At 53.7% G+C, this 23222-nt stretch overlaps 1 protein-coding gene across 8 annotated transcripts in view; it reads left to right on the forward strand.

Moving 5' to 3' along the window:
- The window catches only part of Dip2 (disco-interacting protein 2), a 244673-nt gene that overhangs the window by 113995 nt on the left and 107456 nt on the right, over positions 1-23222 (forward strand). For 2 of the 8 annotated variants that reach the window (XM_077688007.1, XM_077688008.1), the window contains exon 1: positions 8826-9000. The exons of 5 other annotated variants lie outside the window; for them this stretch is intronic. In XM_077688007.1, the coding sequence (XP_077544133.1) occupies positions 8841-9000 (160 nt within the window). In that variant the 5' untranslated portion in view covers positions 8826-8840. Of the gene's footprint in view, positions 1-8825; positions 9001-9371; positions 9675-23222 lie in introns of those variants that run through there. One more of the 8 variants, XM_077688014.1, reaches the window with a different exon arrangement.

A 23222-nucleotide genomic window follows, 5' to 3' on the forward strand; every position in this document is an offset into this window, starting at 1 on the left:
CGCCACGCCTTCGCGGCGGCCCACGATGCCTTCAGAGCGCGGGGCACGCGAGGTCGTAAACGGTGCGTCTTTGGCGTCCGCCTAGATAAAGAGGGCGGTCGGTCGTCTGGAGGATCTGTCCGCGCAGATGGTGGCACCAGCGTGTAGATAGTATCCACCCTCTCCTGCCTCGTTAGCCGTCGGCCAACGCCGCCGGGAGCCTCTGGGCGGTCAGTCGCCGGGAGCCGCATGCTCATCGGGTCTGCGAGTTTCGTCCCTTTCGAAAGAGGGACAAGTAAATGCAAACAGCCTGCGTAACAATCTCTTGGAAAGCTTCGTAAACCACGTGCTCGTGTCATTGCAACTAAAGGCATCCTGCATGTCCTCCACTTTTTTTCTTCCCCCTTCATCCTTGAAGCAGGAAGGAGGAACACGAGGACGTGCACGTTGTTGATGCAGTTAGCCTTCGTGGGCCTCTTCCCTGTGTCCGATCATTGCGCTTCAGTCGCAGGGAGAAACCGAGGCCCGTGAGCCCGGAGCCATCTGAAATTCAGTTTGGTATGCGGGAGGCATCATACAGGAGCAGTCGTATGACCGAGCAAGCTTGCGACACGCGCTTGCTGCTGTGGCTCGTTTCGCTGGCGTCCCTTCAGAGAGCATGGGTCAATTGCGAAATCCTCGAACGCGCGTGCAAACGTGCACTTGTGCTGGCCGGGCGGGGGTCCCGCCCAGTTTAGCGACCTGTGCGTGTCCACCGGACGAGACGGGATCGAGTGTCGGTCGATAAACTGCGGCCCGCTGGTGTCGATAACCTGGTCTGCAGCCTCTTCTCCACTCGTCCAGCCACCTCCAGCTGTGTATGCCCCCGAGGCCCGTTCTCGAGGGAAAAGTTGTCTCTGCGTGGCTATTATCGGAACGACTCATTTGGGTCATGGTGCGACAGCTAGGGCACGCCATTAGGTATGCTCCAGTTCGCCTGAATGTCCGAGTGGCACCCGCTGCTTCAGACCGACAGCGCAGAGGCGGGATCTAGTTTCCAAGTGTTGAACGACATGGCTGGAAGGACATAAAATGTGGAGCGTAGTAACCGAAGCGGGAACGACGGGATATTTTGTCCCGGCTAGAAGAGGACAGGAGTTTCAAGCTGTTTTACCACAGCCCGGGAAAAAAAGAAAATCGAACATTAGGAAGGGCATACATACACGCTTTGACCAAAAGTGACCATCCGGGCAAGTAGGCGCAACGTTCACGTTGTCGGCGCGGCGTTAGCGTACCGGGGAATAAGCATTTGGTAGCAAGCGAATGGTGCACAGCTTTTTTTTTCCACCAAGGAAGTGACAGAAGGCGGCCGCATGCGATTAGTGTGCGGCCCCTGGGACCAAGCGGACAGGCCGCTGTCGGCGTCTCCCGCTGCCCTTTTGCGGCCTTTCCTTGCCGGCCACGGACGACGGCGGTGGTTGGGCTCGGCCGGCTTTCTTAGCATACCGCGTCCCCCTGTGCACGCGCCCGGGCCGCTCTTTTGTCTCCATTCTATTTTCCGCCCATGCACGGGGCTCTATTTCGGGAAGGCCCCTGGGCAACGGCGGAGGAGGGAGCGAATGGTGATTGCACGCCGCCCGTTCCCCGGCTGGCCCACTGGGGAAAAGCGCGCGTCGGCTCATGTGGGAACCACTGTGGCGTAACTCGTGCCAAGTCCACGCTTCAGTTTGCCCAATAAACTAGAGCACTGCACGGGCCGGAATTTCTAGGCCCGGCCCGACCCGGCCCGGTAGAGACACGGCCCGGGCCCGGCCCGGGCCCGACAAGTTTTTAAAACGGGAGCCCGAGCCCGGCCCGAGCCCGACAAATTTTTATAATGTGAGCCCGAGCCCGGCCCGAGCCCGACAAAAATTTAAAATAGCAGCCCGAGCCCGACCCGAGTCCGGTAGAATTTAAATGAAATAAGGCCGTGCCCGCCAGACTTTCTAAGTATCAGCCCGAGTCCAAAAGGCTATAAACATGAGCCCGAAAACGTTTGCTGTTTTTAACCTAAAAGCGTAAGCATAAAGCGACTACATAAAGCAATGAATGGGAAATACTGTGATCACAATAATATAATTAGGATTTTGTTAGTGTTGACTCAACAGACTACGTTTACGTACATTTACTGCTGGAATATTTGACAACATTTTGCTTTTACTATCTGTTGCTAAAGGAACTCGGAGATTGCGCCACGGGTTCAATTCGGGTTCATACACGAACGCGCCTGAAATTTGAGCAGATGGCGTGTCCGCTTTTATGACTTCATTTCTGTTTTTTCCTTCAGTGATGAAGGCAGCATTATTTTGTCTGCGTTTGTTTTCTTTTCTGCCTTGAATCATGGTTTTAAAACTTTTTATCTGAAACATTGGCTCTGCTTCGAAAATTGGTCCCCGAAAATATATGCACGGTTGTGACTACCGCCCATACGAAAACATGTGGGCGTCCGGCGTTCCTACTTTCAGCAAAAGAATGGGGATGTGCAGACCTTGAAGGCAGCAGCTGATAACAACAAATCTTGTCTGCCTTGCCTCGACATTTTTGGGTGACAACTTGCTTTCCGAAGTGGAGGAACCGCTTCAGTAGGGTTTGGTTTCGCCCTCCACGGACCCGTACCATCCCGACGACGCTGCGGCCGCGCATGTGCGCTGTGACTGATCCATTTATTTTGTTCGACGACGACTTCGAGCCAGCCCGCCACCACCGGGGGTTCCGGCAACCGTTCGAGACAAAGCGACGACGCGGGCCGCACGACCCTTCGTGGAACTTCTGTGAGGCGGACCCCGGCGACGGAATCTTTACGGCTCCCAGCCTCAGGGGATGTGTTTGTGTTGTTTTGTGAATGACTGCTTCTCCCTGCGTCTCCTCTCTCGTGCCTATTCCACCAACCCCCATCCTGTACACAGCAGTGTATTCGACGTGTGCACTCAAAATAAAGAGCTGTACTCCCATTCTTCAGTCTCCCGCTTCTTGTGGAGGCCCAGGCGCTTGTAATGCAGGGCCACACGTCGTGACCGAGGAGCCGCTTGCTACCACGGAGGTAGCAACAGTAGACAGTGCGAAGTCTATATCGCCATTGTTCTGTTTGTTTTATTTCAAAAAACATGTTGTATTGTGTGTCTGGAGTGCCCTCGTCTGGCCTCCTCTCTCCCACTATATATGCTGCCCAGACTGTCTGTTTTATAATTGATGTGAAGGATTTCTGAGCAGAATCGTCTATTTATCATGTTTTTTAACGGCGCCATAGCGACATTGCACTTCGCTTTTTTTTCTTTTCACTTAACCTCAAATATCAATGGGAAAACTTCTTGCTATCAACAATTTAGAATTAGCGTCACAACACTGCCGTGCCTCAGGCACTGCTCGGGCCGGCTCGGGCCGGCAAGGCCCGAAACATTTTTCGTTCAAGCCCGAGCCCGGCCCGGGCCCGAGAAAATGTGTGCTACCCGGCCCGAGCCCGGCCCGCGGGCCGGGCCGGGCTCGGGCTTTCGGGCCGGCCCGGGCCCGTGCAGTGCACTACAATAAACCGCCGTGCGGGATCATCTGTGCCTGGTATGTGTGGTCGATTCAGTCTGAGCCGTCGCGCTGACTTGTTAGCGTAGCAAGCCAGCGCGACGGCTCGGTCTTCATGAAAGTTATTCTCTCTCTCTCACGTTCGACAGCAGCTGCTGGGTTGTCCGTAGTAGCCTCGGAATTGGTTACCTAGCGAAGGGGTTCGTCACCAAAATGTGCCGGTCTCTTCCTGTAGCCCAGCGCGCGCACACTTGTCTTCTCGCTCTTTCGACGAATGTGGTCTGGGACGTATCTGTCATACAACTGAGCCTGGACATGAACGTAATACGTACTCCTGGGAAGAAACAGCAGGGCTTCGCGTTATTTGCAGGGGGGCAGCGAACATTTGTCGTTTAATGACAAATGTTTGCTGCCTTGCGCCGCCCACCGTGGCAGTTAATGGCAATTTCCATCACAGCTGAGTCCCAATCGTCGTCACGAGAGTGGTCATCACTTCCTTTGGCACGCAGGGGTAGCAGTAGCCCTGACTGCTTGCCGTCGCACCACTCATATTTGTGGACGGAACTTAGCCATATATAATATCATTTGATGCTTTCGTGCACACGTATATACCCCGGCATTGAAAGAAAGCGGCTGTATACAATTAGGCTTCCAGTTGCCTCAATTAGGCGAGCGAACTAAGGGTAACTGTATTTTTCGTGACTTCGTTTAGTCTGTTAACCGACACTTACCTGCTTAATCAACCTCTCGGTGTTAGGATAGCCAAATTTATATCGTTGACAAAGTTGTACGGCATCTAAGCAAATAGCTGTAGTACCTACTTCCCATTGGACATTCGGTTATAGTGAGTTAAATTTTCCGCTTCCTTAAAACAAGAAACGTTCCAGGTACTTGGCAAAAGCATATAGTTTGCCTCCAGGTGCAATATGTGTGCATGCATGCATACTTGCGGCCGCATTTTTAGAATTTTTACGGAAGCGGTGGTATTTGGTGTTGCAGTATACACTTTGAACAGCCCCCGTAGGACGTCTTCACCACAACGCTCCATAATGCCCAATCCAAGCGGCCCATCATCTAGTTTGAGTGAAAAAGGGCACCTGCGCTGGAACATTGTGCTAGGCAAAGCGCCGTGCACGCTTTGCGTTCTATTCCTGATCTCATTCTAGAGCAATGCGGTGAAGACGACCTACGGGAACTTCTTAGAGTGTAGATGTTCCGAAAGCTTTGCTGTTTGCTTTTGTAACTAAAAAAAGAGTGTTTGTTATGAGTACGTTCATTCAATGACAATCAGTATTAATAGGTAACGAATAATAACAGGTTAACAATTTAACAACTCAGTTCGACGCTGGAAGGATTACGATAGCGCGCAATTGCCGCGAGAATATTGCTAGCTTTAACGCAGGTAAAATTACATTCTAAAGGTGAACTGCTGCTTTCGTGCTGAACGAATTGATTGCAGAGTGCGTAATGAGAATGTAGGGGTCGATGAATCCCGTTGAATTACGCCGAAGCTTTGGGGACGCGGAGTCGACGCCGTCGGACGATCTTCCGCGACCCGATCGACAAGCTGACGAAGCAGCTTGCGTTAAATGTGCTAGGCGTTGTCGAAAGGGGGTGCGCCCGCGCGAATCGAGTCACAGAGATGGCACTGACGTCAAGCGCTCACGCTGTTAACGAGTGGGGTTCGGAGCAGCGTGCAAGTTCGACAGTCCGAGGCCGAAGGCGGAGCGGAGTTTTTGGCACGTTCCCTGTTTGGGGGCCGACGGGTTGACGAGGCTGGCTTTGGGAGCCCGCCAGGAAGCAGTTGGTCGGCGCGCTTCCTGCTGCGCCCGGTTTCGCTGCCCGACGAGTGAGCGCTCGCGTGGTGTCTTCGCGTATACGTGCACGAACAGCGTGAGATCAGCACTTGGTGGGCCGAAGTGGAGGGGGCACTAGCGCCGTGATCCGCCCGGCCGGTCGGGCTTTCATGCGTCAGCCCACCAGGCCACCCAGCTCAACTCAAGACCGCACATGCCAAAAGCGGTCATCGTTAAAGACGGCCCTATTTTCTGCAGCTTCGAAGCCAGCGACACCGGCGATGTCCGATTATTTCCATCAAGCGATTGGCATTCCAGCTCGCAACGTAACGAATGGTTGCGATGAAAGTTGCACGCAGTAGAGGTTGCGTCAGACTGAACGTTACGCAAGTTCGAGACACAGACCCCGCATTTTGCACACGCATTACGTTATCTTTTCCTTTTATCTTCCTTGAAGAAAGCAGCTACGCTGCACGTCATTTCCCTCCCATTGTCTTGGCATTGCGGTTTAGAGGAAGCTTCAGTGACTTCCTGCCCGTACCTCTTAACTGTTCCTTTCCTGGTGCCTTCATCCGTGGCAGCTGCATAGGCGCTTTGGGCGTTCGTTGGCCCCTTTGGCCGCCGCGGTGCATGTTGCGCGGCAACCGGCCGGAGGCGCTAATTTGCGGGCGACTGTCGAAGACGGTCGTTTTAACGACTCCCCGCTGTGCAGGGCGCTGGAAAGGTGTGTGTTCGCGCACGTGACTACGAGTGAATGCCCCCGCAAGGCTTGGTTCAGAACTGCTTGGTGGGCTTCGTCTGCTAGAGGCCGCCGTCGTGATCGACGTGGTTCTTCAGAATTCGCTGTAGTAGACACAACTTGGATTGGATTAGGAGCGAAATAGTTCCAATGAACCAGTGGATTCAATGGGTTAAAAAGTTCAGTATTGACCCCTGGTATCGCTTTTCTCGGTGGAATGACCTCTCGAGTCGCCGTGGTCCTTTTTACTACGGGGATTTTTTTTGCTTTTTGTTTACTACTTGTGGGCCTTTTTGATTCGCTAAAGCATTACCCCCTTCATCATGTAGACACATTGACGTCTACTGTTAGGGGGGGGGGGGGGGGGTGATATACCCCATGTTTAGAGAAGAGCGCCAAAAAGCAAAAGCTTTGGAGAAAGGCGGTATTAACAAATACACATTATGTCCCGTAACACGACAATTAATAAAACCCTTAACTGAAGCTGAATCATTTTTAAAATGGTTTTGCGTACGTGTTCAGATTTCTGAATTCTTCAAATTTGACGTCGAACGTAATTCAGGTATAGCTCTTTTTTTTTTAAGACCCGCAAATTCCATGACCACAACAAACGCATAATATCGTGTTGCTTTCCTGTTATTTATTTCTGTTCTTTAGCAACGCCGTTCTTGTGTGTTTTGTTTGTTTTTATCACATGCGTGTCTTTTTTATCCTTCATCGCTCATCTTTTATTATTACATAGAAGCACTCTGAAAAACTTCTCACCGACTTCTCAATACGCTTGGTTGTTGGTAGTGTATATTGTATTGCCCAAAACTCTACTCCACCAGGAATCTTTAAAATCGGTTTGTGTCACAGGACTTACGCGAAATAAAAATCGCGTTCGTGGTAGTGTACGCCATCCCCTTTCTGCCACACCTCGCACTATACTACACATAGCCATGGAGGTTGCGTGCTATGGAGAACCAGGGGTGTCGAGAGCGAGTCTGCCTCCGCCGAACACCGTTATGCGGCAGGTCAGCGCATTGTGTATTTTTATCCGCAACGCGGTCTTCCACTTCCAGTGCGCTACGCATAAAGCGAGAATGTGTCCGCTATAGTATCGGTTCTCTGACCTCCGCCGCGGCAGTAGTGCCAGCGTTGCGCAAATTGCATCAGCCGACGTTCGCCGTTGTTTCGTTGTGCAGTGGACCGGCACTGCAAACACTATGGAAGCGATGACTCCGCAAGTGGTTTTCAGCGCGTGGCGCGAAATGAGACGGCGACAACTTGCGGTGCTGCATAGCCTACGAGGGATTCCGAATTGCTGACGCATGTAGTCGAGCATAAGAACCCGGTTTCAGTTGAACGCTTTCTAATACGCGCGCTGTGGCCGCACAATACAATTAGCCAGCCGTGGCAACGAAGTAAAAGTGGCGGTGCATTCCCCACGCACCGTCCAGAGAGCTCCGGTTGCCGGAGCCGGGGACTGTGCTCGTATTGCTCGCCGGCCCGCGCTGTGGGGTATACGGTGAGGAATAAACACTTGAGTTCCATTTGAGCTCCAGTTGAGACCGGTTAAGGTTGCGGCCAAGGCGGCAGCGACACACTTGTCACTAGCGGATATTGGTAGCTGCGAAACTGCGCGCACCGCGCTGCGTCATTGTGCCGGCACATAAAAGTGAATGTATGTGCGTCCTAACGCATTGTCGTTCCATTCCTGCCCATGCCTCCGGCGTCGGGGGCGAGATGAGTTTATACTTGTTCGCAGCGCCGACGACGGTCGGGCATACCGGAAGTGCGAGAATGAAGCGTTTATTTTGCATAATTATTTCTGGAATTATTATGTGCGCTGCGATCGACCATACATTGTCGTTGTGGGATTAAAAATTGGGCCGGTAAGTACTAATAGCAGCGGCGGCGGCGGCAAAAAAAAAAGAAAAAAAAGAAAAAAACTTACAAGTTTCGTGTCAGCGCTCTCTTAACAAGGGCGTAAAAATTGAACGCATGCCCGTGGTCATGCCGGCGTTCAGTTAGCGGTCGCACAACAGTAGCGGTCCCAGAGATCGGTTTTGGGGGGGGCGATTTTTTTTTTTTGGGGGGGGGGGGGGGGGGGGGGGGCGAGGCGAATAAAGGCCGCTTCCTTCCTTGCGCCAATTCTGAGGAGGTGGTGATAACCATGGAGGCGTGTGCGCGTATGTGGTGCAACCCGCTGGAATTTAACTTCGCGCAAGTGGAATGCTTAAAAAAACTAAAAATAAGAAACTGAGGACCTCTTTGGGGGGGGCGACCGCCCCCTTCGCCCCCCCCTTGGGACCGCCACTGCCGCACAAACGCCATTTCTCCATCACCGCGCAAATATTGCACGTCAGTTCGCGCGTTCGTTGCGGGTCCTGTGTCAAGGCTTTCCCGAAGTAAGATTTTTTCTCCGCAACATTCCGGGGGGGCAGCGCAGTATGCGCTTCAGCGGGTGGTGGTGCCGTTTTGTCTCGCCGTTCGACACTAACCCCTTGCTAACTCGCGGTCACTGCAGCCGAACAAGGAGCGAGTCCCTCGGTGCGTGTCCATAAATCTGGGATGACCGCGCAGGCAAGGACGGCATCGTGCATTCCGGGCCTCGTCTCGAGCCATCCGTTCCGAGAGGCGCATCCGCCGCCACCCGCTGGTCTCGCGATGGAAACGTCACGTTATTCATGTGTGCCGCTCCTTTCAGCTCTGCATCGCTGTCATCGCGTCGCGTGATACAAGCCAGGGATTCGCTGGACGACGCCCTCTCTGTTCGGCGTCGATTCCTTGGTCGTGCAGCGGCGAGAGCGATGTTTATCTTGGCTCGCGTGTGCCACGGCATCGCCTGCTGGTCCGTCGGCTGGCTCCGAGGCTGTTGTGACTCATGCACCCAGCGGAGCGGTTACGTGGTGCCGCCATTTCCGTCCCGCCGGTGCCGTCCATTATGCACACCTTTTGTTGCGCCTGCGCGTACGTACCCTTGTGTTTTTTCCATCTTCGTATCGGCTCCTACACTACTTGGAAACGCGTGTCGTATGTCATGGCCGCTCGAATCCAATCGTCGTTCACGTTTCAGCTAAATAAAGTAAACCTTACTTTCAATGCTAATTAAATATACGTCGAAAGCGGTTTTCTGAGTGTCTAGTACGCTTTGTTTTTCTTGGGAGGTTCCGCGGTTGCGTTAGAATAATTTATCAACGTCGATGATAAGTCCGAGAATTCAGTCCCGAGAGTTCGGCAAGCTTCCAATGCCCACCTTGCGTCGCAATATATTCCGTGACGTCTGTTTTCCTTTAGCTCGTAATGCGACTCTGTCGCGGCTTCACTCGCGCGGGCCGGCGGTCACGGAGGCGACGAAGGCAGGACGAGCCGCAATTACTCGGAACTGACGAGAAGAAAAAGGACGTGCCAAAGTGAGAAACTTCGGGGTGCCCCTTCACTAAGAAAGTTCGTTGAGAAGCGCAGCTAAATGCAACGCCCATCCCGTACGCCATTGTTTCAGCGGCCGCAATGGGAAACGTCCGCGCCTCGTTTGCCCTGCCTTGGCGGGAAGGCTGAAGACCTGTCGTCTCCGGGGGCCCACTAATTCACGCGCTGGCGAAAACGGAAAGCGAAGACAGCTCCGCCTCGTCTGACTCTGAATAGTAAGTAGGGCTGAGATGCCTATGACCTTTCTTTGGTGCGAGAAGCGCGTTTCTTCTCGGTAGCTTCCCTGCTGTCCATTAGCAAGGACCGCTACGTGGGCCTTTGGTCGGACCAGTGGCGTATAGGTGCTTGCAAAGGGAAAGGGAGAGCGTGAGAGGAGGAAAACGTAGAAAGGACAAACAGCCTGAACAAAGAACCGCTCCAGTGAAAAGACAAAAACAAATTTCTGGATGTCGTTGGGGCACATTGACCTTGGTATTGTTGTTCATTTTCGGATTTCTTCATGGACATAGTAAAATGGCTGATCGTTGTAGTGAAAGCCGACATCGAAGACGCGTACAGTTGGCGCGGAGCTTGCGACAAAAATTATTATCTGTAGTCGTTACTTGATTGCAATGAACCTGGTGGTATCGTCCCCTTCTTCGCTGCTCGAAAATTCCGGGGGAGCTTTGTCCCCTTGGGCTGGACTCTTTCGGGTAGCGTGCACCGCAATCGGAAGCGAACCGGTTACGGCAATAAGTAAAATGCGTGGCCGACGGAGTGTACTTCCGCTTCTGGGCAGCCCGTTTCCGAGCGCGTTCTTTTTTTCTTGCTTGAAGCGCGTAGTGGGTGGGATGTTTCGGGGGAGCCCTTCGGCGGAGAGGGAGCGAATGATTTCATTTCTTTTTTTCGAAACGAACAAGTTTGGTGTTTGATGGCCGAGCACCAGCTCTGTAGGGGGATGCTCTTGCGACGACTTCGTGCTGCGTCGCCAGATCCGCCCACTGCTGTGTAGAGAAATGGCTGGCATTCCAGGGGATGGGCACAGCTCATGTGGTATTTGGTAGATTTTGACTATAGGGGTATGCTGGGAGTATGGGTTGGTGTGAGTGGAGGAGACAGAATAAGAGATGGGGCTTTCACTCCGGCCTACAGCCGCTGCCTGAGTCCGGTCGTCTCCAGGTAATGCAGCAGATGGACGAAGACTTCCCGTTGCATGCAGAAGGACCTCCATGCCGGTGCTAGAGGCCTTGAGGCGAAGGGCAGAGGTAAGGTGTCTGCGGGGGTAGTGCGCCTTTGAACAGGTGGGGTCGCTGCCTGAGCTTGTGTCAGAATTGACGCGTAAGACCTCCAAGTGAGGGGTGTTAGTGTATTGCGATCCTGCGGGGAACGGGCTCTCATTACGTTGCGCTATGCGCTGCGGTGGCGTGGCACGTCTCGGTGCTAATGGTCGCGGCGCGCACTGTGCCGAGTCGCGTGACAGGCGCGCTGATTGGGCGCGGCATCCCGCTGAGCCATTGGGAGACGGCGATGACGCTTGGCCGCCCCGCGGCCGGTCCCATTATCGCGGAGCCGACGGTCGCGACCTCGCCGGAGGTCGTGCAGCCGCGATACAAGGGTCTGCGCTTCGGCGTCCCTTTAGGTGCTTGCGGAGCGCGATCCCGTGTTCCGAACTCCGGCCAGCCAGGAGACCCGCTGGCCGCTGGTATCTCTTGCTGTCGATAATGGTGTCTGAACTTGAGCCACGAAATCCCTGCAAACAATGTGCGGGTTTCGCACCACTCGCTGGCCGTAAACTGAGACCTTCGCAGCCCCCGTGCATTGCCTCTCTCCGTCGCACTTGCCTCTCTCCGTCGCTGCGTGGGTGCGCCAGCTGGCGCCTCTTCCGCCCTGCTCCACAGCAGCGTGACAAGGGCCGCGATTCCCGCACTCTTGACGTTCCGTGGGCCGAGGGACGCGTTCATTGCTCCAAGTGGCGCTTTCTTTCCGTGCACGCGGATGACATCATCACGCCGAGACACTCGCGTCCCCTCCGGCGAGACAACGGCCTTGGTCGGCGGACAGATCGGTGGCGCCGTGCTGAGCTGCGTCTGACATTGCTCCTCTCGCGGGCGATGGTATCGCCTAGGGCGGCTCGCAGCTCCTCCGGTTAGTTCTGCGCACCGCTGCACGTACAGTACACAGACGCCGAAGTATGGCCTGCATTAGCCATTCTTATGCTACGCCGCAGGGTTTCACAATTTATTCTCTCCTGTGGAGTTTGGCTGGGCGCTTAATCGTCTGCAAAAGCGTTGACAAACCCGGACTGCTCACTCATGTGTTGAAGTGGTGCTCGATTGCGACACTTCCCTGGCTGGCCTAAATACGGTTCGCCGCCCTCCCTCTGGAAAAATCCGTGCCCTTGCGATTTCGACGCTGAGTCGGCCCGTCTTGACCCTGCAGCAAGCGTAAGGGAGGCGCAAAAATGCGCGCATCTCAGAAAGGGTTTTCGCTCGTCGTGGCGAACGCAGGTAGCGCTCTGCGTGGAACCAGCAAAACGCCCGTGTGCTGCTCTGTTGTATGACACCCGTGCGCGCTGCCGAGGCGGGCCAGGCGGGCTTCATCCCGAGTCTGGAGCCGAGCCCCGCCCGAGAGGTGTCCGGCGGGGCCGAACAGCGCGCATTCCGCGACGCCCCCCGCCCGTTTTGACGCTCCGCCGCGTCGTGCCCTTCGCCGTTCCTCCCGGATTCGTATTACACGCGCGGCGGATCGTCGTGACGCTGGGTGGCCCCCATTCCGAGCGCCGGGCTTGTGCAACCTCTCCCTGCGGGCCGCCTTGTGCGTTGCCCTGTCATAAGCGGCTCGCGGTGTCTGCACTGCTGCCGCCGGAGAATTGTTTCTGGAAGTCCCGCGCTCCGGTGTGACAAATATTACCGCGAAATAGGCTAAGTTTCTCGCATACGTCCCTTTAAACGTGCTGCGTATCCCTGCTTTGGTACTTCAAGACCAGCATTTCCTTGTATGGAAACGCGCAATGTAGAACCCCCGCGGCGGATGCCGTGGGCTCTTGGATAACTCCTGTTGCTTTGGCGAATGAGTCCAACAACCGGCCTTCGTCATGCCATGTTTGTTTCCGTTTCGACGACGCAAAGCCAAGAGCCAAAACTTGTTTAATGCATGACGAGTAGATAACAGCGATGATACAGGAGGCTGCACAATGGCATGCTTACAGCATGTCAGCTCGAACGGGCAGAGAAACGTCCTCAGCTGGGGCCCACGACGCACAGCTCCCTTGTCGGGGGGAGGGCCTATGTCTAGTACCCAATGCAACGTTGAAACAGGCGTTCGACGTGCTGCGCGTGGCACCAAAAGTACAAACACGAACAAGAACACCCTCACATAGAGGCTGAGAGTCAGGCGCCCGCTCGGGCAGGCTCGAGAGGGGTCTGGCCGCGCCGTATTTTCGAAGTCGCATGAGCACCGCAATGGCCTTCCTCTCCATCACCAAAGCTATGCGGGAAGGCGGGCTTTGCGCTGTCGAAGCCCGCGTCAGCGCACGCGCATACGCAGCCGATTCGTAACAGTGCTCACGCGACTCACACTGACGCCTTTATGACGCGCAGAGAAAATCCGAGGAAAACGTCCAGGAAGCGGACGCCGGCTCTGCGACCTCAGCGGTGTTTATCGGCAGCGCCTTAGTTCCGCGAGTACTTCCCATGGGAGAAAGAAGCAAAATAAGGGAGAAAAAACTTATAGAGGTCACCTAAGGATTTATGCGTTGTGAATTACGAAAGCATTAATGGCCAATTGAACGCCGCTGGGTGTCCAATTGAAGGACGCATGGCGCTTTGCTCCGTGCAATTTTAGACGCGCCGCGTGCCGAAATCAAACCGGTTCAACCAGAGGCACTCTCCGCTTTTCCACGCGACTCTGCGCATGCCCGCGCTGTGCTTTTCTTGTTGTCTATGGAACGCGCTATGGAACGCGCCGCAGTCAGTGGTAGGCTAGGAGCCGCCGAGACTCCGACTGTTTCGCTCAATGAGCATATAATGCTTTCGCATTAAAGAGCTCACTATCTGCACCCACTGACACACCACTACTTGTGTTCTGGCCGGAGCCTAGAATCCCGATGAGTCGTGGATGAATGTCCGTTGGCTGCATCGTCAGCCTTCGAGTAATAAAATTGTGACCCCTCGGCTTCCCGGTCACTGTGGCGTTTTAGGAAATGAGAAGGCAGATGCTTCGCATCCTCATCAGGATTCCCCATGGGAAGATGGTGTAAATTTTTTCGACTTGGTGTCACCACAAACCCTTACTGCGACAACTGCGGGTCGCCGGAAACAGTGAAGCATTTGCTGCTGGAATGCTCTGCATACATACACGCAAGATGCAGTTATGCGCAGAAACTAGACCTTGAAAGTACTTCTTGGTCCATGGCCATGGTCTGGATCAGATTGGCGTCACTGTAGTGATTTAGAGTTTAGAAGACAGACTTTTTAATCCCACTACTCACAAACTGAGTGTCACTTTCTTGTTATTTTTCCTTCTTTTATTTCTTCTCTTTCTTCCTCTTTCTTCTGCCCTGCAATCTATGGGGCCTTTTCTTTCCCCCTTTCCCCTCCCCCCGCCGAGTAGCATGTCGCTGTAGAAATTGCGGCAAACATCTCGGCTTTCTCTTCTAATAAAGAGCCTTCTCTCTCTCTCCCTCCGGAAATGGGTGCACGCGAAGCTTGGCCTCAGTGAAAACGAAAACGACCAAAATTTAAACTCAATGACCGCAAGACGGTAACACTTCTGCCAAAATCAGAAGGCAATGGGCGAAATGAAGACGCAGAGCCATCTATCTACCAAAGCGAAACCTTTTCATTTCGCTGAGCCTTACCCGACCGCAAATGTTTGGTATACGTTATTGTAGATCATTCTTCTGCGATTATCGGGAACGTTTTTGTTGTTCAATTGCTGCAAGCTTTTCGGCGGAGCGAACCACGCGCGGCCTACCCATGCTGCGTTAGAAGGTGAACTGCCCGACGAGAGCAAGCGACCGCACCTCCGATGCGGCGTGATTCGAGTGACGACGCTGATGGGCTGCCATTGTGGCGTGATATAGTGCGACACTTGTGTGCGCGCGCACGCGCCAGCTTCGGAGGAGGAAAATCCCCAGGAGGGTTTAATCTATTACTCAATCTATAAGCTCCAATCGGGGCACAGTCAACACTTTATCCCTGGCCAGTTCCCCGAATGGGTACGTGGTTAACAGTAAACACTTCAAGGGCATCATCATCATAGCTCGGGAATGAAGGCGGCTTTCCCGCAAGGCGCTTTGGCGTATGCCAATGATGATCAGCCAATGCTGATCTGCGCCGTCGATGGGGATTCACGATGGGGATTCACGTTCCTTCCACGGCACGAAGGAGCCAAATGGGGTAGCTGAAGATCAGATTAAAGCAGGTTTTCTGATCGTCTGCTATCTCATTTGACTCCTTCCACGATCGTTTCCCGGCCGCGGCGGCCGCTTTTCTGATGGGGGCGAAAAGCAAAACCGCCCGTGTGTACGAAATTTCGGCGCACGTTAAACATCCGGAGGTGGTCAAAATTAATCCGGAGCCCTCCACTACGGCGCGCCTCATCGCCTGCGTTGCGTCGGCGCGTTAAACCCTACAATCAATCAATCCTTCCACAGTATGAAGGAGCCAAATGAGGTAGACGATCATAAAATTTGAAATCAGGTGAGGAAACAAATCCAACGTTCATTGGCAACGGTATTTTATTATGATTGGTATCGGCTGTCATGAAACTATTATCGTAAGCTGGGGGCGAAAGAGATTTTATGATCGTCTGCTATCTCATTTGGCTCCTTCCTACCGTAAATCCCCATCGTCCATTTTGGTCTGCATACCCCAGGTGGCGCCGTCGTTCCAAGATTACCTTGCACTGGCTCGCACGTCCAAATCGGCAGCCATTTTCCCATAGGCGGAAATCGTTTTTATTTATTTCCAGAATGCACAGGTAAGTACCGTCGTTGTTACCGGTGTCAAACAAAATAGACCACAAAATGCGACCTTCGTGTGAGGTTGACCGTGAACCGAGCAGCGGTTCGCTCAGGCAAAAAATTTAAGTGTTACAATTACCGTCGTAACACCCTGTACATTCGGTTGAAATTATGAATCACGCAGCTGCGTCCACAGCCGACTGCGCTCATTGTGGACCCATTACAAAAATTCATTTTCAATACAATTCGTGCACAGCGTAGTTGTAAATACAGTTGAACACGGATATATCGAACACGGATATATCGAATTATTGTCTATATCGAACAGTGCAAACATCCCCTTGAAAATCCCATGCAAAAGTATAGGGCTGTTGTGCGCGTGTATCGAACTCCTGGTCACGGGCAAATTCGATATATCGAATTCCGTGCCGAAGGCTCCCCTGGAAGTTTGCGTCCTCTGATGGGGGGGAGTTGATGATAATGTTGACTCATCGCAGGCGCTGCCTGGCTTGGTGAGACAGTGGCGGCGTCCGCGGCATTATGTCGCTTCGATGGCCTTCAACAGCTGTTTTCACGCTAGCACGAGGGGCAGCTCCATGATAGCTAGAACGTGGATAGTGGTAAAGGCGAAAGGACATAAAGAAGCAAAAGAAATTGACCGGAGGCACTCTTTTTCTGTGACTGAGCTGTTTGGTGGCTCGTGCAGGGGGACCGATGTGGCGTTGTATGTTTGTTTTGTACAAGGCATTTATTTCGGAGAAACGAAGGCGGGAATTCGTCGGGTGCAGGCTGCTGAAAAGATGTTGGTTGAAAAGGCGTTCGGAATTTCTCGCAGTAGTTTTGAGGGCGATGCACCCATCAACGTTGACGTAAAGGCGAATGCAGCACAACCCGCCCCGGCTATTCCGGAGCGTGTCGGGTGCAAAGCGCCTTCGTTGCATGCCTCCAGATGGGGGAGGTGTTCGGTTCGGATACTGAAGATAACGGCACGCAGTGCCTGACAACGTTCCCAACCGCCTACTGCAGCCGAGGTTACGTCAGCGTTATTCGCCTCTTTTGTGGCACAGTGTACAGCGTTGATTTTCTCATTTGTGTGTGTTTGTAATCTTGAAGACAATTTGGCGAACTCTACGACACAGAAGAACAAACAAGCGACGCTCAAAGACATTTCAATGATAATTAAAGTGCGGTGGTCATCATGCTGCGGTACGAATTTTCCGTGCTTTGACGGTCAAAGCGGTAAATTACCGTTTACCACGACTTCAGAAAACTCTCAGTGATGTGCGGAGTTGACAGATAATCTTCAGATAGGCCTATTTTATATATCGAATTATCGATATATCGAATTCTTTCACGATCCCCTTGGAGTTCGATATATCCGTGTTCGACTGTATCCCCATTCGGAGAAGGAACCGTATCCGCTGGATGAGATGTTTCTTCCATGCTGCGCCATTCCTTAATCAAACACCAGAAAGTTATTTTTAAATGCTTAAGCATCACTCGTGCATTCCTGTTCCCAACTGGCTGTCAAAGGCGGCGTACCTTACAAGAAGCGTGCCAGAACCTGTCACCGAAGTTCCCTTTGGCTGCGACGGCCTAGCAACGTACTCCCTCAGTTAGATTGACCCGTGTCCGATGACAGCATTCGTCAGAGGCTCACGGCCGATTTGCGCATTCCCATTGCCAGTGACGTCACGCGTACCTGCGCATGCATATGCTTCCATGGGTCGAGGGAAAGCTTGGATGCCCCCGTAAAGTTTCATCTTAGACACGCTGTTGGTTAAACCAAGTTTATCCAAAGTGCCATTCCACTCTGAAGGTGGGTGACCAGCAGAGCTGCTGTTTTTGGGTTATTGGTTGGCCACAGACTCCCGCTCAAACCGTGCCTTCGCTTCGCACCGAGGAAGCGTTCTGCAGGATTGTGAGTAGGCTTCACTGCGCGACACGCAATGTGGGAAAGCCAGCTTACAAAGACCAAGCTTACGCCGATCTCCTTAAAGTCGGCCTCACTTCTGAACACAACTGCGTTGTTTGGACTACAATTTTACCGAGGGAAGAATATACGTCACTTTACATCAAAACAGGTGGCCGAAGGGAGAGGTTGTGCCAGTGTGGAGGGAGCTGCTTTTGTCGTCCTACGGACTCAAACAAACAAACAAACAAACAAACAAACAAACAAACAAACAAACAAACAAACAAACAAACAAACAAAAAGAGCTAGTTGGCCTATAACAGCGCCGTTGTAAAAAAAATGTACTAGTTATGCGTGCCGGGAGCGATCAAAACTACTTTCTAACCTCAGCAGGCTCGGTTCGGCGTCCGATGCGTTGCCCTGTTTTGTAGGCCGCCAAGCCGCACACAGACGCGTACTTTCGGAAGCTCTAGGTGCGCACGCCAGCTAATGGGGTGGCCCCCATCGCCTGCAATTAGCCTGCGCTTGCATCGGCAACGCGCGTCTCCTGGCCGGGCGAAAGCACTGGGGGAGCGTCCCCCTTATTTTTGGCCCCCGCGGGGCGCAGGGGATCGAAGGCTAGCTTGTTCGCCCCCTTTCGTTCGGTTCCTCCGCGCGCCCATCGGCGGGGCCGAAATGAGAGCGGTCTCCCTGCTGGCCGCTCATTTGTCCGTCGCCGCCCTCATCGGCCGGGCTGGCCGTTGCGTGCCGCCTCGGGCGCGTTGCGTGACCCGTCGCAGTGTCTTCGGCGACCGAGACTCGTCCTCTTTCTGCACCTCTCCCTCGCCTGTGCGCTCGCCGGCCGCCGCTGTTTAGCCTCTCGACGGAGCCCTGCACGTGTCTATCGCCGGTTGTTATTTTCGGGTATCTGTACACGGTGGAACAGCAGCCGTCGGCGGTGATCCTTTCCGCCCCACGCCCCGCTTTGTTTCGCTCGGCACGGCCCGCCATTCTATCCACCGCGGCCGTCATCACTCTGCCGGTCGTTGACGCGGGAGCTCACGACCAGGTTCGTCGGGCCTTTTTCGCGTTTGCAGCGTGTATGCGTCCGAGTTTTCGGGCACTCGAGGAAATCGGCATGCTTCACTTTCGTCGTTCCCCGAACTGTGAGGGCGCACCCATGGGAGATCCGACTTGAGAGACGGTGTGTCGCTCTGGGGCCAGTGTGCGCCACTCCGCGTGCTGAGCTCTTCGGCATTGCTGGAAGGAACTGGTTGCACGGAGGAGCCCGCTGATTTTCGCGGGACGGCGGCTGAGCTCCTCATCCTCCTCGCGGGCGCTTCATCATCGGGGCGTCTTGTCGTCCGTGGTGTGTTGAGGGAAGGGGCGGAGTAGCCTACTTCCAAGGGCGACAGTAGCGGCCCTCGCGAGGGCCATGTGCCCTCGTTAGGCCGCTGACCGGCGCGATTTTTTCACGGGCATGCAGCGCAAAAAGAAAGCGCGGCTCCTCGGACCGGCGTGGCGGTCGTGCCAGTTCGTCTATCGTCCGCCGCCCGAGTGTCTCCACGGGGAAAGTGACGCCAGACTGGTTCGAGGACGCTGGTCACGCGTGTTGCCTGTCTCTCGATGCGTGTTCGGCGCGGGACGGTGTTTCCGGTCAGGCCTTGTTTTCATTACTCGTGTGCCTATTCCACGTGCGCGTGAAGAAATCTGTTTGTTTGAACGTGATAAGCATTCTTGATGCTCCTTCATTGGCAAGTATCGAGTAAGTGAGCGTATTGAACGTGATGGGCATTATAGCACGTCATAAACCGTTTGTAAGCGTCTGTCATTACGTTAGAGGGGCTTTATCTTAGATATATTTATACGTTTTTGCTTTCTTGGACCTACCTGACGCAGGTGTACTTCCGGGAGCAATGTCGCTCAAGTTTCATGGAGGCCCGTGAATGTCGAAAGCGCCACCAGACCGCGATGGAAGTCACTGTATTGACTTCATATTGTTGCCGTTGGCGTCATACTTTGGACTTTGCATTAATCCTTCTATCTACATTTCTTGAGCTTTCGGTGCTGAAGATATACATGCCGATTGCCGAAACGTTTTTAAATGGGGGAGATTATCTATAGTTCATTTCCGAAGTCTGCGTGCAGCACTGTGAAGGCTGCATTGTTGTCAACAGTCCCCGCCCTGAGGGCGCCGGGGCCTTGCGGTTCCACCTGCCTAGAGGGGAGATGGAAATCTCCTTTCAAGGCCCCCTTCACGGTGAGTTAGGCGTGGTCAGTAAGTGGACTGTTGACAACAATGTAGCCTCCACAGTGCTGCACGCAGCTTCGGAAATGAGCTGCAGGTGCGAAGTAAATATTGGGCTCTCTTGTCCCTGAATTTCCACTGCAGATATTGGTCAGGTCCTGTCAGTTTTTAAAGGACGGGACCCGCCGCGGTGGTTCAGTGCCTAAGGCGTTGTGCTGCTAATTCCCGGCCGCGGCGGCCGCTTTTCTGATGGGAGCAAAACGCCCGTGTATTCGAGATTGCGGCGCACGTTAAAGATCCCCTGCAGGCGGTGAAAATTAATTCAGAGCCTTCCACCACGGCGCGCGTCACCGATCACATTCCTATGGGACTTGCTAATTCATGACCCGCGGGCTTAGAAATTGTACCGATACGAAAAGTTGTACAAATTCATTGAAGTGCTCCCAACGGCATAGTTTGCTTCTTTTAGAAATATCACTTTTTTTACTGAAATAAAAAAATAACAAAAAACTCGTTTTGGTTTCTCCAGTTTTCACTGGATAGCACTAGCTGTATAGCTAGCAAGTTTTATTTATTTTTTTTTTCAGCACAGAAGTGACTAATCTCTAAAATAAGAAAACTAGGCCTTTCTGAACATTGAAATGTATTTTAAAGCTTTTCCTATTGGTGCACGATAGTTTTTAAGCCAGTGGGTCATGGAGCAGTAAGCCCCTAAGGGTGTTAACAGGTGAGTCCCCCTTAAGCCTCATAATCAACCAATTAAAGAACAAGGGGGCGTTTTTATTCCGAATAGCAAATCTTTTTTCGAGAACAGACTTGGCCTGCGTGAATACTGGGCCGGCAAAGGACTGCATGACTTTGCGTTCCCTGCGTGTACATTTGTTTACTTCTCAAGGTGGCCCAACGAAAAGCGCACGGTCGAGTCTCTCTGTCTCCGTAATTCGGAGGTGTTTCACACCAGAGAGGGGAAAGGAAAACGAGAGGGCAGTGGGGTTTTTTTAAAATTTCCGCTCCGAGGAGGCGATCGTTGGTGGCATCCGGAGAGCCGCCGTTCCCCCCCCCCCCCCGGCCCTCCTCGTCCCGCCAGTGATAGCGGCTGATCGCGTGGGCTGCTTTTATCCCTTCGCGTGTGGCTCCTCGGAGGAGATGTGCTTCCGCACTTGGTTTCCGACCCCCTGGCGCGTCCTTCGCACCGGAGGTTCAACGAACTGCGCGGCGCGCGCGCCGAGCGGCAGGTCTCCGCTCCTGCCTCGCTTCATTTTGCCCGCTTCGTGCTCTTCGGGACGCCCAGGCGCATCGACGTCACGTGCCGGGCACGAGCCCCTTCCTCCTCCCCCGTCGAGGCTTCACGTCGCCCTGACTCTTCTTCAAGGCACACTTTGCTTCTGGGGCCGAATTCTCTCAAAAACGGGCGTCGCTTTGAAACGACGGGGTAGCGCCATGCAAGTGCAATCTGTGTTCTGGGGTTGGGGCCGTCGCTTGGAGGAGCTGTGCACGGAGTGTGAGCCGCAGAAAAGCACTGTGGCAAGGGCGCGAAGCGACAAGTGAAACGATGGGAGGCAGTGGGTGTCGCTTCGCGCCCTTGCCACAGTGCTTTTCTGCGGCTCACACTCCGTGCACAGCTCCTCAAAGCGACGGCCCCAACGCCAGAACACAGATTGCACTTGCATGGCGCTACCCCGTCGTTTCAAAGCGACGCCCGTTTTTGAGAGAATTCGGCCCCTGGTTGGTTCGGTAAAGGGCAAATAATGAAAGAGCTGTCCGATTGAACTGAGCGAATGTGGCCTTCGCTTCTTCACCTGTCTGGGAATCTGGTGGCGGGGTGCGTGCTTTTACTCCGGACCGTCGGTGTAGTTCAAGCGGCCTTTCGGTCTTTTCCACTCCTTACGTTAGTGTTTCGTCTCAACTACTTTATTTAGGTCTATAATTCTGCAAGCGCGCGTTTTCGGGTTAAAACTTTGTGTCTGTCAGTAAATTGCCATTTTCTGTTCGACAGGAACATGGCTGATTGGTGTTAAGAAGCGTCTCCTGGATTGACTGCTGAAAGTGTGTCTAGAATGCGTTTTTTCTTTTTTTTTCCACACGGGTCCGGTTGAAGCAAATATAACGCCTCTTCGCCGGCTGCTAGGGCAGCCTGCACCAGGGACTCGTTTGAGAAACGCTGCCGCCCGTCGTTGGGCCCTTTCGCCGAGAGACCGCGACCCAATCAGCTATGTTCCGTTAAGTACTCTAGCTTTCTTTCCTGTTTTTCTCATTTCATGTAATAAACGTATTGTTTCAAGTTCGTGTGGGCTAAATGTCGTCAGTAAATTAAAACAGTTAACCCTGAATCTCCCTGAGCCTTCTCGACTTTCTCGCTGCCGACCACCGTGGTACCGTATCGGTAGTGTAGGGACCAAATTTCGTCGCTACAGTCTGATAGCGCTATCACATGCATTCATGCGGGACCACTCTCACATCACCAGGCTCGAAAGAAAGTTTTTAAACAACGGCAGCAACAACTATGTGAAACGACCGTAAACGTAGCGCATGAGTGTATAAGTCTGTATGCCCTAACGTTTAGCATTCGCGTCGGGGGTGTAGTATGAAGCTCGATAAAAGTTGGCCCAGAGCACCGTGGCACAGAGCCAGGAATGAGGTCACGGCGGAATAATGCACCTAATTGCGCTGTCTTGAACAGGGGAAGCAAATAAGACAAATAATAAGGCAAACATCATATCAACAATGAAGGACGGGGAAGACGGGACCGGGGTTCACTTGTTTCCCACTCGACGCCTGGCGCGGTTTCGCTCATAGGGTCGTCGCCTCGAGCACGCTTGCTGGCTTTTCCCGTTGATCGCTCATTGTGTGGCGGCGGTGCGCGCTGGATGCATTGCAGCAGCTTCCCGACAGCATCGCTGTTGCTTCGTGACCGAGGCCCCGCAAAGCGCGCGTTGTCGCTGCTGTTGCGGGACCACGTCGCCCTTTGTTTTTCCGCCGCCGGACAGCAGGGTTCGCAGTCGCTCCAAACTGGTTTCCTCTTCGGACCCTTCCTTGGCGGCTGTCGTCGCTGCCGCCGCCGCTCGCGGGGAGAAGAAACGCGAGGAGCGTGCCCCCGATTTCGAGCCGTGCGTCGACCTCCCCCCGTCCCGAGCTGCATGCAAATTTGCCGCCTCGCGCGCACTGCCCGCTCGTTTATCGGCGCTTTCAAACTCCGCTTTATTTCTGGGTGCACGTGGCGATCGTTTCCTGGCGTGCGCGTTTACCGCGGTCCGCAGGGCGCCGCTACGGGCCCAGTGTGGCTCATTGGTAGCGATTCATACGAGCGTGAACCTAGCAGTCCCAGTTCGTTTTTAGCAGGACAGCGAGGGGACGGTCAGATGCTGACCCATGATTGGCGGGGGGAGCGGTTGGGCGCATGTCTCGGTTGGTCTCCTCATTCGCCCAGAGCTGGAGACATGTTGCGTTGCGGCGTTGGAAGAGGAAGACAAGACCTTTACAAGCTCGTGAGCAGGAGGAGGATGCTAGGTGTCGAAGAGAAAGGAAAACAAAGGATCTTCGCCCGCATCGGGGGAGGCGCAGCCTTGACGGCAGCCTCGAACTTGCTCTCCCTCTGCTTACGATTGTTACGTTGTTGCGTAGTAGCTGTCGCCGCTATTGGCCTCGCAGATCTTGCGGGCGTGTTGTTCAGTCCTCGTATA

This window comes from Haemaphysalis longicornis, unplaced genomic scaffold (genome assembly GCF_048455015.1).
Source record: "Haemaphysalis longicornis isolate Haplotype H1 unplaced genomic scaffold, Haemaphysalis longicornis Haplotype H1 scaffold_1, whole genome shotgun sequence".
NCBI lineage: Eukaryota > Metazoa > Arthropoda > Arachnida > Ixodida > Ixodidae > Haemaphysalis > Haemaphysalis longicornis.